Below are 15,008 nucleotides of genomic sequence, written 5' to 3'. Positions count from 1 at the left end.
ACTGGTAGATAACACAGGAAACTTTTGGAGACATCAGAGTAGGCAAAGAATTCTTAAATAAGATACCCAAAGCACAGGCAGTAATCCCAAAAATAGACAAGTGGATTTACATCAAGTTAAAAAGTTTCTACACAACAAAATAAACAATAATTAGAATGAATTGGTAACCCTCAGAATGAGAGAATATATTTGCAAGCTATGTCTCAGATAAAGGACAGATAACCAGAATATACAGGGGACTCAAGCAGCTCAGCTGAGAAAAAAAAAGAGCAATCCAATTAAAAGATGGGCAAATGAGCTGAACAGACAACTTTGAAAGATACATGAACAGCCAAAAAGCATATGTAAAACTGCTCAACATCCTTTATCATAAGGGAGATGGGGAACCAGCAGTTAGCATAATGGCTATGTCACTGGATTCCCACGTAGTCGACCGCGGTTCCCGGCCCGGACCCGGTGGCTTAAAACTCACGCCGGGCGCGTGTGTGTGCGTGCCCAAGATCCGGAGAGGAGAATGGAGGAGAAGGGATTGCGGCGTGACCATCCCCGCTGGGGGGTGATTTCTCGCTTTCTGTCTCTCTCTCTCTGTCTGGCGAGCGCACACGCCCTATAGCAAAAACCTCTCAAAAAAAAAATAAATAAATAAAAAAAATAAATAAAAAATAAAAAAAATAAAATAAGGGAGATGCAAATCAAAACTACAGTGAGAGGGACAAGCAGTTAGCGTAATGGCTATGTTGCTGGACTCCCATGTAGTCGACTGCAGTTTGAGTCCCAGACCCGGTGGCTTAAAACTCACACCAGGCACATGTGCATGCATGCCCAAGATCCTGAGAGGAGAATGGAGGAGAAGGGATTGCAGCATGGCCATCCCCCCTGGGGGGTGATTTCTTGCTTTCTGTCTCTCTGTCTGGCGAGCACACACGCCCTATAGCAAAAACCTCTCAAAACAAAACAAAACAAAACAAAAAAACAATGAGATTCCACCTAATCTCAGTCAGAATGGCGAAGATTAAAAAACTTACAATAAATGATAAGTACAGGCACAGGTGAAAAGGAAACTCTCCAACATTGTTGGTCAGAATGTAAATTAGTATAGTCACTGTGAGGAACAATATAGAGGTCCCAAAAGACCTACAAATAGAACTACCATATGATCTGGCAACTCCACTTCTGTTATATACCCAAAGGATTATAATACAGTCACCAAAAGGAATGTAATACAGTCAACTGGAAAAGTACTAGCATATTCATGTTGTAGAATTATTCACAATTGCTAAGACATGGAACCAACCAAAATGTCCACAAACAGATGAATGGATTGAAAAAGTGTGGCACAAATACATACTACTCAGCCATAAAAAAAAAAAAAAAATGATACCCTGGCATTTGATAGAAAGTGGATGAATATGGGAGATTTATTGCTAAGTGAAGCAAGACAGACTATGAAAGAGAGATGTTGTATGTCCCCACTCAATATATACAGAATGTCTGCACTCAATGGCAGAAACTGAAAGACTGGAACATCTTTATTGATGAAGCAGTAATAAATGCAAGCATGAAGAACAATTGTGGATACTAGAGACAGTGTGGGAGGAGAGTGGGACAGAGAGGAGGGTGAGACGAAGGGAATTAAGAGGAAAAATAAGCAAAACATTTAAGGGATACAAACATGGAAAATTATCTATTGATGATAATGTATGAAAGGGTTTTTTGGTATGATTGTATTTTTAACTGAGCTAATATGCAGTGTATTGAGGCTGCAAAAATTCCTTTTGCATGTTGTGATGATAAATAGCAATTGAATATCTAAAAATACATATTAAAGTTTTTAAAATAAAGTGAAAAGAATACAATGAATTATCCTTGACAGAAAATTAAAAAAAAAAACAACATTAAATAACAGACAACAAGAGCTTGGAGCTAGAGTTGGTCAAGGCTGAAATCAAACATGTGGGTCTCCAGATAAAATCACTAATTTTAGAGCTAAAATAATCCTCTTTCTGTATTTCTTTCTTTAGACTCAATTTAAAATTTTATATGTTTATGTGTATGCATTTTTCAGCATTATTAAAGTTGACTAATAAAATTGACAAATAATTATATATTTATAATGTACAGTGTGACATTTTGATATATGTATGCATTGTGAAATTATTAAAATAAGCTAAAGAACAGTAAAAATTTAAAAACTGTTCTGGATGATCATTGGAACAGATTACCAATGTTTTGGTTCATATACACAGCTGACTGTAGCTTCTTTTTTAATTCATGTGAGGGTCTGTGGATTCGGATGCTACAGAAGATTTTAAAACCATCCATGAATTCTTCCATTTAAAGTCTTTCTTGTATGTATACGCATTTACTATGGTAAATTACAACTGATTTTTAAACATGATGCATATGAATAATCTTTCTCTTTATACCTAAAGAAGCATTTCCTCTGTAAAATCCAATGACTATTTTGATTCTGCAAATTATATGCTATGCTAATTTAAATCTTTACTTTCCATAAATTTAGAACTCATATCTTTAAAGGTCTCCAGGGAATTTAGTCACTTCACTGAGGGAAAAAAAAAAAACAATGTTCTGAAGAGTTAGCATCTCTATTGACAAAGCAGTCATAAATGCAAGAATATAAATGTAAGATACTTGGTCCCATTTTGTAATCATTATTGATAACAATTAAAGATAAATGCTACTGGGTCCAGCAGATGTTGTAATGGTTGCATTGCTGGGCTTCTACATGGACGACTGCAGTTCCAATCTTGGACCTGGAGGCTTGAGACTCACGCCAGGTACGTGCGTATGTGTGCCCAAAACCCCAAGAGGAGAAGGCATTGTGATGTGGTCATCCCCCCAGGATAATTTATTGCTTTCTGTCTCTCTGTCTCTTTCTCTCTAGCAAGCGTACACACCCTGTAACAAAAAATCTCTCTCTCAAAGAAAAAAAAGACAAAAAGAATAAATGCCAACTATTAGAAGCAATTGTGTAAACAATTTTCTCATATGGAAAATTAATGTAGGCATCTATGAAAATAGCTAGGCACGTGATATATTAGAAATAAACTATTAATCAGTGTAATCAGTGTCTGGGCTTGTGAAATATCTTATTTCTTTTCTAGCTACTGAATGAAGCCACTAAAATAACTGTTTTTATTTACAGTCCAAAAAACACATTGACAAATAACAATAGCTTCCCTCATGAAGTGTCTCCTGTGTGTCCATATGTGTTATGTTTTGCAGAAAATCCATTTTCGGGTCTATGCTATTCAGTGTGACATTACAGAGTGAGCCTCCCATAGAAATGATAGCTCCAGGAGTGTGGGATTCAAGTCAGCTGTCCCCGGTGACCCTGCAGGTAAGTGCCAGGCTCTGAGATTAAAGTACACAGGGCAAGTATTGGTCGATAAGTGGCTTGTTGTCAATTACAGAAACAATTTCTTCCAGGATCACACATTTTAATAGTCTTCTCTTCCTCCAGCCTGCTGGGATTTGTGTAACCTCTACTGCCTTTATTTTTCATTCAGTATTCTCAAAGCACTTTCCCTTTAGCTTATATAATAGCAGTTTCAAACAAGATCATGAAGGAGCAATGGTGTATTGTCTTTAGTATACCCATTATTTACATTCATTTTTCTTTTCATTGTCTAAAAACAGTCACTGGTATATATTATTAACTTGGTACTTCACTCACACCTGCCTCTGCATTATGTCATGTTTCTTTAAAAGTGTCTTTTAGTATACATTTCCTAAATGACTAGCAATTAACTGAGAAATGAGAGAAATAGTGAGCAAAATCTATTTTTTATACTTTTTATTTTCTTAAAGTCTCTCAACTCTCTGAGATTTATGATCATGAATGAGAAGTGTTCAATAATGCTAGACTTTGGTCCTTACTTCTGATAGCTCCTCACTTGTTCATGATTGTAATCAATCATACTGGTTAGATATGGGAATCCTGGACACTCTCCTACATGGAAATCCAGGGAATGTGGACTTTCTAACTTTATAGGAAAAACTTGGAAGTACTATCTCAGCAGCAACCTTTCGAACAGAACTCAACCTCGGGACTCCGCACACCTTGAACCAGATAATTCTTTGTTGTAGGAGTGGCCTGTGCATTGTAGGCTGTTTGGCCGCATCGCTGGCTTCTACCCACTAGATGCCAGTAGCAGCTCCTCAATTTGGAGAATTAAAATGTGGCCCTGCCTTGATAGCACATGCTGATAGATGCTGAGACTTAACAAGCTGAGACAACATGGGAGACACAAAATCAATTTACAGCTCACCCTAAAACTGTACATGTTTGCATGTACCTGCAACCTCAGCTAATTAGGAGGATCAATGGCCAAATAACATTCCATTTGTATGTGTGTGTGTGTGTGTGTGTGTGTGTGTGTGTGTATTTCCAGATATTTTTAAATGCTCTCTAGGGACAAGACTTTCCTCAGCTGAGGATCACTGCTTTAGAAGAAGCTAAATTGTCTCCAAGCTCTTAAGTTTCCAGGTTTGGGTGAGGGGTTTGGGAAATAGAGCTTAGAAAGATGTACAGAAAGATGTTGAAGAGGAAAGGAAAATTAACATAATAAATACATGACTTAACATTCTGGTAAAGGAAATCTATACCAGACAGCACGTAAAGATCCACCTCTAATTTGTAGACATGATGATATGTAATTTAGCTTCAATTTTGGCACACCATGAGCACTCCACATATAATGGCTTACCGATTAGCAGATGTCCTATTGTAACAGGATAAAAAGAGAAGCATTTCCATCACAAGAGAGACTCACTATAAACCTGATAAACATACTGAATTGCACCAAGAATAGCAAAATGTGAGGCCAGCAAGTGGCACAGTAGTTAAAGCACTGGATTCCCACAGGGCTGACTATGGTTCGAGTCCTAGTCCAAGTGGCTTGAGAATCATTCAGAACGTATGTGTATGTGTGCCCAAAATCCTGAGAGGAGAATGGAGGAGAATGGATTGTGGTGTGGCCATCCCCTTGGGGGGTGATTTTTCTCTCTCTTTCTCTCTCTCTGTCTTCTATCTCCCACAAGGGCACATGCCCCATGGCAAAACTCTTAAAAATAAATAAATAAATAAATAAATAAATAAATAGCAAAAAAATAGAGGTTCAGTTCATTCACATTGAATACATATTTTATATATAACTGTTACACAGCAAATGTTATGGAAAATCCTTTCAAAAAACAGTGAATTTGTAATACCAAGCCTAGGAATTAAGAAATACAAAATCCAGCTGGAGAGAGAGACTTGCACAACTTACTCTGATGCAGTATGACAAATACTGTAGACATTGTGGGGTCATTAACTTACTGAAAATAGCAATGAATATTTCTGAGAGAAAGCAAAGAAATGTAGTACCTCTAGAGATTGACCTCCAGAGGACATGGAATTTGAATATCCTTTGTAGAATGAGTAAATTCTCATTAACTAGCTTAAGTCAGGAGGACTATCCAGTCATAAAAGAATACACAGTGCAAACACAGTTTCAGAAAGGGAGAGACTATTTCAAATATACCAGTTAGTTAAGATTGATAAAGAAACTATATGAGGTGGACCAGCAGTTGGCATAATGGTTAGGTTGCTGGACTCCCACATAATCAATTGCAGCTGGAGTCCTGGACTCATGCTTGGTGCATATGCGTGCATGCCCAAAATCCCAAGAGGAGAAGGGAGGAGAAAAGATTACAGTGGCCATCCTTCACAGGGAGTGATTTCTCACTCTCTGTCTCTCTGTCTCTCCATTGAACACATGCACCCTATAGTAAAAATATCTCTAAAAAGAAAAAAAAAAAGAAAAGAAAAGTAATTAAATGAGGAATGGTGGCCAAGTTTAGAAAATTATTATGGTGGTAGATTGTATTCCAGGTTTGGACATGATTATCTGAACTGTGAGTTGTAAAAAGTAGATCTAGCAATGTCGTAGAAAATGTCATTGAAAACGTGATGATAGGATATATCCAAGAAAATGAACACATTTGTTAGAAAACATCTTAATGATCTAAGTTAAAGAACATAGGGCCCAAAATAAGAGAAATACAATTAAGTGGTAGCTTTTAGGAATGGAAAAAAAAAAAAAAAACCACACAGGAAAGGGTCCAGCTCTATGAAGGGGAGCCCTGCAGTGGTGTAGCATTCACACAACTGGATTCAGTTCTGGGACGTAAAGATACTGGGCATGCATGTGTGCACTTGATTTGAGACAACTGAGAAACGGAATCTAAAGGAAGGTTTTAAGTGCTCAACAGAAGCACAAGTTTTCAAGTGGGAATCTGGATTAGTAACAGAACTCACCTTATAAAACAAAGGGGGGGGGGATCTGGGGCATGTAAATCTTTCCACAGTATGCAAAAATTAAATCATCCAACTTTTACAAAATAATTTCTAATGGTTCAGGACACTTTTTAGCATGTTTTTAATTGATGATAAAATATGTACAATAAAATAAAGGTTATTAAGGGAGTAAAAGAAAAAATTTTAATAACCAATATCAGTCTAATTACATAACTGAATTTGGAGCCAAGCTTTTCAACCTAATGATTATGAAATGGCAAGGAAATTAGAACCAAGTTCCGCAACCATTGTTCTTTTTTTTTTGTTTTGGAGAGATTTTCGCTACAGGGCGAGTGCGCTCGCCAGACAGACAGAGACATAGAGACAGAAAGCGAGAAATTACCCCCCAGGGGGAATGGTCACGCCGCAATCCCTTCTCCTCCATTCTCCCCTCGGGATCTTGGGCACGCACTCACACGCGCCCCGCATGAATTTTAAGCCACCGAGTGCGGGATGCGAACCGCGGTCAACTACGTGGTAGTCCAGCGACATAGCCATTACGCTAACTGCTGGTTCCCCGCAACCATTGTTCTTGAAGAGTCAGCATGGGTCTCTGGAAATGTATCAGGCTGAGAGTGTTAAGAAATTTGGATTTCAGTCTTCACTCTTTAGCAGAAAACATCATGGTCTTGAACAAGTCACCTAACCTTCTATTCACTCAGTATAATGAATGTCAGCTTGATTTCTATCAGATCCGTACTTTCTTTTGTCTCTTCATTAGACACTACTCATAGCCACCCCAGTCTGACAAAGATTGAGCCCATTCAAAGGACATGATTACCTCAAGACAATGATCTGGGGGCTCTTGTACTTGGTGTGCTGACCATGGCAGTAGATAGAGTGAACTGAGCCCAAGTTTAGAAATGGAGACAGATAAGCAGCTTATTGCTTGACTCCATCAGCCTGGGCTTCCCTCAACCTCCTGCCTCTATCAGAAAACGGCCTAGTAGAAGTCTCCATCACATATTTACAAATGAAGAACGGAGTTGTTTCATATGAATTAATGATGTTCTAGTCTATATTCCTCTAGGTCTTCATCTCTGCATCCATGCCTAGATTCACAGTACTCCGGCTTGTCTTCACCTCATTTAATTGTTGTCAGAAACCTATTAATTCCTACCAAATCCAGTGGTGGTTTTCAGTCATCCTCCTATTGATCCTCTCTGCCCTTTTTGGCAGTGTATCCTCCCCGCTTACTGACTTTTTCCTCTGGCTTTGGTGTTACTGTTGTCATGTGTTTTTCTCACACTTCTCTCTGCCTCGCTCCCCTGCTCCCCTTCTAGCACTTACTGTGGATGGCTTCCAAGGGTTCAGTTCACTGCCATCTGCTCTTCTCAGTGCAGATATTCTCTCTGTAGGTGCTCTTCTTCCTTTTTTCTATTTGGAAAAACAGCTGTATTACAATATAATTCACATACCATACATTTGTATCCCACTTAAACTGTGTTAAGTCAATCACTTTTAGAGTTTTCACAGTTACACTAAATAGATTTCTCTATTCTGGTCATTTCATTTAAATAGAATTATACAGCATGTATTTTATCGATGTCCCTATATTTGACATTTTATTTAAATGAATTATTAGGTCGTCAGAAAAGTCATGACGTATTTTTCCATGTTTTTCTATGCAAAAATGCATCATGACTTTCCTGACGACCCAATACTTGAGGCCCCTGCATTCTTTAGCTCTGTTGATATCCCACATATACCTATCCCTTCCTTATCTCCCCCCACGTTCTGTCTACCCACATTTTACACTATAGCTACCAGTTTATCTCCATATTTCCTCCTCTATCTTCTCAATCCTGTACCTCATGCCCTACATCAACAACTCCCTCCTATATTGCAAGAATTTTGCTTGGCTTTAGTTTTGTCTTTCTTTAATCCAAAATCTACTTAGTCACAAGTGTGATTCTTCTGAAACTTTTATCTGAAACTGCCATTTCCTTGCTTATACTCTTCATTACCTGGCAAATTGGACCAAGCTCTGCAGTATGATCCCTGTCCCATGGCTTAATTTTTCAGTCTGTATTTGACACTCAAAGTTCCAGATACTTTAAAAGTGTTTTCTCAGGGACCAGCAGATGGTGGAGTGGTTATGTCTCTGGACTCCCATGTAGTCAACTGCCGTTTGAGTTCCTGGACCAGTAGCTTAAAAAACTCACACTGGGAATGTGTGTGTGTGTGTGTGTGTGTGTGTGTGTGTGTGTGCCCAAAATCCCAAAAGGAGAGGGATTATGGCATGGCCAACCCTCCTCGTGGGTGATTTTTTTTTTCTTTCTGTCTCTCTCTATCTCTCTGGCACGCGCATACACCCTATAGCAAGACACATCCTATAGCAAGAATAGCTTGGTTTTGTTTGTTTGTTTGTTTGTTTGTTTGTTTTTAAATAAGAGTTTCCTGGCAACCCCTGCCTGCATTTACCTTATGTGCATTTGTAAATACTATTCCACGCCTACGATGTGTCTTCCCCTTCCCTGTATCTTCCACTGTCCACCCCTTCTTTACTGGGTATAATCGATATTCACCTTTTATGATCCATGGACCTTCCTTTAGGAAACTTTCCCTTATCTCCTTCTCTTCCCACCCCAAGCCAAGTTAGCTGCCCTGTCTCTGTGTTACTGTTGTCATGTGTTTTTCTCACACTTCTCTTTGCCTCATTCCCCTCTCCTTCCCTTACTAAATAACGTTTTTATAACATATGTAATACCTTCGTATTTCTTTCCACTGTCTAGGAGATCTTCAAAAGCCTTGACTATTTTATTTCCACTATCTGAAATAAAATATTTGTACATGAAATATGATATTTGTTAAATTATAGTTATGTATTTATATTTCTGGTGAGTACAATAACACAACCCACAAATTTGTCTAAACTGAGGACTTTGGTTCATTTATCCGAACCTGTGTGCCAGATCATTCTTTTATCCAAGTAGACATTCTCCTTAAAGCACAGGTCTTACCTACTCACCACTCAAAGTATTTTACTTTGCATAGCGTTTTATCACATGCTTAATCTCTGTTCTCAGTAGCGTTAGGGAGAGGCAACACTTCTATCATTTTTACCAGGATCTTAGAACACAACGAATTTTGAGTCCCAAACAAACATCCATTTTTATTCTTCACTCCCAAACCACCAAGTGGCTTTACATTCCTTTTACAACTTCTTCCTTGAGAATCACAACAGGTGGTACACAGTAAGTATTCTTCCTTCCCTTCAAATGCCAAAGAACTTATGATCTAACATATATGGGCCTTACAATATCCAGACTACATATGTAAGTTAGGTGAAAGGTTTTTTTTAAAATTTTTATTTATTTATTTATTATTAATTAACCCAGAGAGAGAATAGGAAAGTGAAAAAGCAAGCTTCCAGGTCCAGGATCTGAATTATGGTGGACCCTGTGGGAGTTCAGCATCTTAACCAACGATCAGTCCTAGGTGGAAGTTCTTTGAACAAGCTAACAGAAGCATGGAGGCCCAAATTAGACCTAGAGGCACCTTGTGGTCATGACTGTGGGGAATGGACGTTATAGACACTTATAACCCCTCCCCCAGCACTTTCAAGCCACAGTGCCACAATAGGAACCATGATGACCAAGTGCAAGTGGACAAGGATGAGAAATGAAGATGGATAAGTGGAACACAAGAAGTCAGTATCTAACTGTGTACAGAGATATGAGTTAGGATGACCGAATGGTTTATTTTCCTTTATCCCAGAGTAAAGATTCACAAATATTTTTTTCCTTGAAATCAGAAGTTTGAATTGAGGAGATGAATTCAAGGCTTAAGGCAGGAAGGAGTGTGGCAGTTGAATGTCATGACATACACAATATAGACATTTGATAGATCTCCTGGAGCATTTCATTACAAGAAATTTGAGGCTGTCACCACAGTCACGGAAGGAGAAGGAGCAGAGTTGTGTGATTGCCATTTCTGCTTTAAAGCACACTTTGGGGTGCTAGCTGCTTATTATTGTCAATGAGTCTCTTGGGGAACTTCTCTTTTATAAAACCTTAGAACAAAAGATAACTGGAAGAAATTCCAATAATTTTCTATCAGTGCCTTAAGAATAAGTAACTATTTTGCTTTATAATCCATGAAATAAACAAGATTTGATATAGGAATTAATGTGTATATCAGAATAAAATGATTTTCCAAATGAAATATATCAAAGAACTTCATATAGATTTGTGTACAAGAATACTTTGTATTCATACACACAGTCTTTAGTGTTCTCACCTACTCTTTTTTTTTTCTAGGAATTACTCATTTTATTTATTTTTTATTATCATTATTATTCTTTAATTTGACCAGAGAGAAAGAAAGTGACAGACAGAGGGAAAATGAGAAAGCAAGTCACTGGGTCCAGGACTTGAACCATGGTGGGCAATGTGGGAGTCTGGCACCTTAACCACCACACCTCCTGCTGGTCCCTCTCATCCACTATTAAGAATAATATAAAAATGTATTACCTCTTAAATACTATTCCTGATTTTTTCCCATGGGTCTAAAAATATTTGGAGACATAAATGGAAACTTGTAACCTGCTTGTACTGATTGCACTTCCTTCTAAGGCACCAAAGTTCATCTTTCAAGATTGATCTTTGTCAAGAGGCAAAATTTATTGTCATATTGCTTTGGCTTATCTTATCCATTACTTCTTTCTTCTATCACCTTGATGTAATAATTCATAAATGATAACAAAGATTATATCAAAAATGAGAATTGTGACAGATTTTAGATGTTATAGAATGAAATCACTAAAATTTTGTCAAACAAATAGATTCAACTGCATTGCAAACTGTAATTCACACAGTCTAGTATATAATGGTCCCTCAATTTTCTCTGAGATTCCAGTGTAACATGGTTCAGTAGTTCAGCAAAGAAAAATAAGTTCTATGGCTTTTCTAATAATAAAGTGAAAAAAACACGTATGATCCACTTAAGCTAAATATATGGAACACTAAAATATCCAGCTCATTCACATAGTTTGGAACTGTCTTTTTTGTTCAGTATTAGTTTATTTACTAGAATCAAATTATCACTGAAAAATGGTTTAATGCAAAACACATTGAACCAGGAAAAAAGGAGGTCTGGATTCTTGCCCTGTCTATAAATCTGAACTACGGAGCCACAGCAAAAATACTCTATTTGATTATATTCTCACATTACCAGAGCTGTGTTCACTCTCTTGTCTACAAAATGGTTCTCAGATTTGTGGATTTAATGAAACAGAGAGCAACATGGAGTAATTTTTTTTTTTAATTTTTCCAAGCTAGAAAAAGAAAAGTATAAATAATTACCAATTTCAGATATCATCATTTTAAAAGATACCATCAGAAATAAATGAAATAGAAAATAAATGAACTATACAGAAAATAAATGAAAGTGAAAGCTGGTTCTTTTTTTTTTTTTTAAATCTTTTTTTTTTTTATTTTTCCAAGCTAGAAAAAGAAAAGTATACATAATTACCATTTTCAGATATTATCATTTTATAAGAGAAAGACATTAAACACTGAAATATAAAATCTTTAGGAATGACTTACATATAGTTTGTATGTCTCTTATTTTTCTATCAGATGCCATTAAAGATCACTAATTTATACAAATTTTATAGGCAATTGGTCAAATACTACATATATTTAAAGACCAAGTCCCAGTTCTTCTTTTTAAAATTATTTAAAATAATAAATATCACAGAAAAAACAGTTTTTACCTTGGTTTCTACAAGTCTAAATACAGATGATTAAATTAATAACGCATTTTGCAGCACTTTCAATAAATGGCAAATCATTTCTTTATTTCAGATTGATTTTCCAGCTACTGGATGGGAGTTTATGAAACTTGATTCCGAAGAGAACAGAATTAATCTTGAAGAACCACCAAAAGAGTGTTTAAAGCATATTGCCAGACTTGCACAGAAACAGTCTCCCCTGCTGTGAGTGACCCCAGTCTTGTGAATGAATTTTGCCTGCTGTTCACGATATCATCAGTTACACTAAAAACACTGAGATCTTCAAAGAATGAAACTTCTTTCCCTCATAACTCTTCATTTCCTGAAGTCCTGTCTATTATATGATTAGTTAATGAAGCCAGTAAGTAATTATGTATGCTGTTAGGGTTTTTTCCCCTGTGGTATTTAGCAATCTTAATTGCAGACTAAGTTAAAGTAAAAAGATTGGAAACCATTTGGTTCACAACAATGAAGCAGAGTGGCTAGCTGTATAGCAGCACGTAACAGTGATAACCCATGGCTCAACCATCCTTCAGTACGTAAGATGTTGTTTTAGTAAACAGGAGAAAGTGAAAGCTAATTATCATGGGAGATTTTACAAAGAACAGAAATAAGTCATGTTTCAATAGCACTAAATCAGTGAGTCAGGAGAACTTAGATTTTGTCAAACAGCAATTCTCTGAATAAACCAAAATCTCAAAAAGAATTGTAAAGGACGTAGTGGCATCTGTGTTTGGTTCTTGGCAAAATGTAAGTCACAGCTTATTATACTCATTAATAACCTGCCAAAGGTGGAAAATTAAGAAAATGGCTCTTCAGTGATGAAGTAAAGCATGATAAAGTACTTTGTTTTCACTTAAAGGTTTTTAATAGAGGACTCAAGTGATCTGAAGAATCATTTTGAGAGATCCCTTTGAGCCTCTGTTCAAGAATGAATTGGAGAGGTACCAGCAGTTGGCGTAATGGCTATGTTGCTGGACTCCCATGTAGTCCACTGCGATTTGAGTCCTGGACCCGGTGACTTAAACTCATGCCAGGCGCGTGTGCGTGTGTGCCCAAAATCCTGAGAAGAGAATGGAGGAGAAGGGATTGTGACATGATTAACCCCCCTTGGGGGGGTGATTTCTCTCTTTCTGTCTCTCTGTCTCTCTCTGTCCTGAGGAGTGCACACGCCCTATAGCAAAAACCTCTCCAAAAAAAAAAAAAAAGAATGAATTGGAGATAAAGTAAGAGTAAAAAGTAACAGTACAGCAAGGAGGTTAATATACTGTTTTAGGCAAGGGTTCATGACATGTAGAATTAAGGTGACAGAAGTGGACATTGGTAGAAGTGACTAGATCTGAAAGATACAGTCCAGAAACTGGCAAGATGTGACTTGATGGTTATTTGGAAATAGGGGGATAAGTCAAATGAGAGACCTCAAGGAATCAAGGTCAAGTCAATGGCCAATACAAGGTTTTTAGTTGATCACCTGGGCAGGTGTTAGAGTCGTTTTCTGCTGGAGGAATCAGTTTAGGCCATCCCAAACTGTGGCATGGAGTGTGATCAAGAGTTTTGTTCTGAGTAATCTTGTTACCACGCTACTCTCTAATTTCAGCTCATTTGCTTTTTTTGCTCATTCATTTAAAGCCAGTGTAGTCAATCTCCTTCATATATTTCAAAAGTACTAGTCTCTTTCCATCTCAAGACCTTTTTATTTGGGATCTCCTCTGTCTGAAATACTCTTCGCTACTTTTTTTTTACATGAATAAATCATCTCATCCCCTAGGTTTTCACCTAAATAAATACCATCTTGTCAGAGTTATTTTTTTAACCACTCTGTCTATTAGTCTCTCTCTTTTTTTCCTATCATATTACATTTAATGAAGAAACCAAAATCTCAGGAAGAATTGCAAGGGAAGTAATGGCATTATAACACAAGCTATTATTATCCCATTCATTTATGTGTTTTTCCCTGGTCCCCCTAATTAATTTGTGAAAACTGGGAGTTCAAGGAACTTACCTATTTTATCACTATAATCCCAACACTCTACACTATGCCTGATAAATAGTATGTGTAAAATTAAAGTGTTATAAGGATAAGGATTAAGGTGTTTTTGCATAGTATTTGGTATAAAAAGTTACCTTAAGGACTGAAAGTGAGTCACAGCCATCATGAAAACCTCCCCCCCAGGGGGGATGGCCACACTGCAATCCCTTCTCCTCCATTCTCCTCTCAGGATCTTGGGCACGTATGCACACACACGTGCCCAGCATGAGTTTAAGCCACCAGGTCCGGTACTCGAATCGTGGTTAACTACATGGGAGTCCAGCGACATAGCCATTATGCCAACTGCTGGTCCCCTCTATATATTAACAATCTGTTGTCAGACTAAACTACTATCATCTGAGGTAGGTGAAGCATCTTTTTTATACTTCTTATTCAAAAATATAAAATCTTACATATAAGAGACTAGTATATACATAAGAGAATTTTTTAAACTATAAAAAACATGCAATGCTTTGAAATTTTAAATGTACTTTATAAAGGTCAAAGCTAACTAGGACCAGCAGATGGAGTAATGATTACATTGCTAGACTCCCACATAGTCAACCATGGCTTGAGTCCTAGACCCAGTGGCTTAAAAAGTTCATATCAGGCACATGTGCGAGTGTCCCCAAAATCTGGAGAGGAGAATTGAGGAGAAGGGAGTGTGGCATGGCCATCTTTCTTGAGGGTGGGGGAAATTTCTCGCTTTCTGTCTCTCTGTCTCTCTCTGTCTCTCCAGTGAGCACACATGCCCTAAAGCCAAAAATCTCTTTCTAAAAGAAATTAAGTTACAGGGAACCAGCAGTTAGCGTAATGACTATGTCGCTGGACTCCCACATAGTCGACCGCGGTTTGCGTCTCGGACCCGCTGGCTTAAA

General features: G+C 37.4%; 1 protein-coding gene across 4 annotated transcripts in view; it reads left to right on the top strand.

Moving 5' to 3' along the window:
• The window catches only part of PIK3C2G (phosphatidylinositol-4-phosphate 3-kinase catalytic subunit type 2 gamma), a 469,433-nt gene that overhangs the window by 183,259 nt on the left and 271,166 nt on the right, over positions 1–15,008 (top strand). For all 4 annotated transcript variants that reach the window (XM_027767815.1, XM_006167334.3, XM_027767814.1 and 1 more), the window contains 2 exons: positions 3,247–3,361; positions 12,175–12,305. In XM_027767815.1, the coding sequence (XP_027623616.1) occupies positions 3,247–3,361; positions 12,175–12,305 (246 nt within the window). The remainder of the gene's footprint in view (positions 1–3,246; positions 3,362–12,174; positions 12,306–15,008) is intronic.

Source organism: Tupaia chinensis, unplaced genomic scaffold, assembly GCF_000334495.1.
Source record: "Tupaia chinensis unplaced genomic scaffold, TupChi_1.0 Scaffold144702_1, whole genome shotgun sequence".
NCBI classification, from domain to species: domain Eukaryota; kingdom Metazoa; phylum Chordata; class Mammalia; order Scandentia; family Tupaiidae; genus Tupaia; species Tupaia belangeri.
Note: the sequence above shows the minus strand (reverse complement) of the source record. Positions and strands in the feature narration are given on the sequence as shown.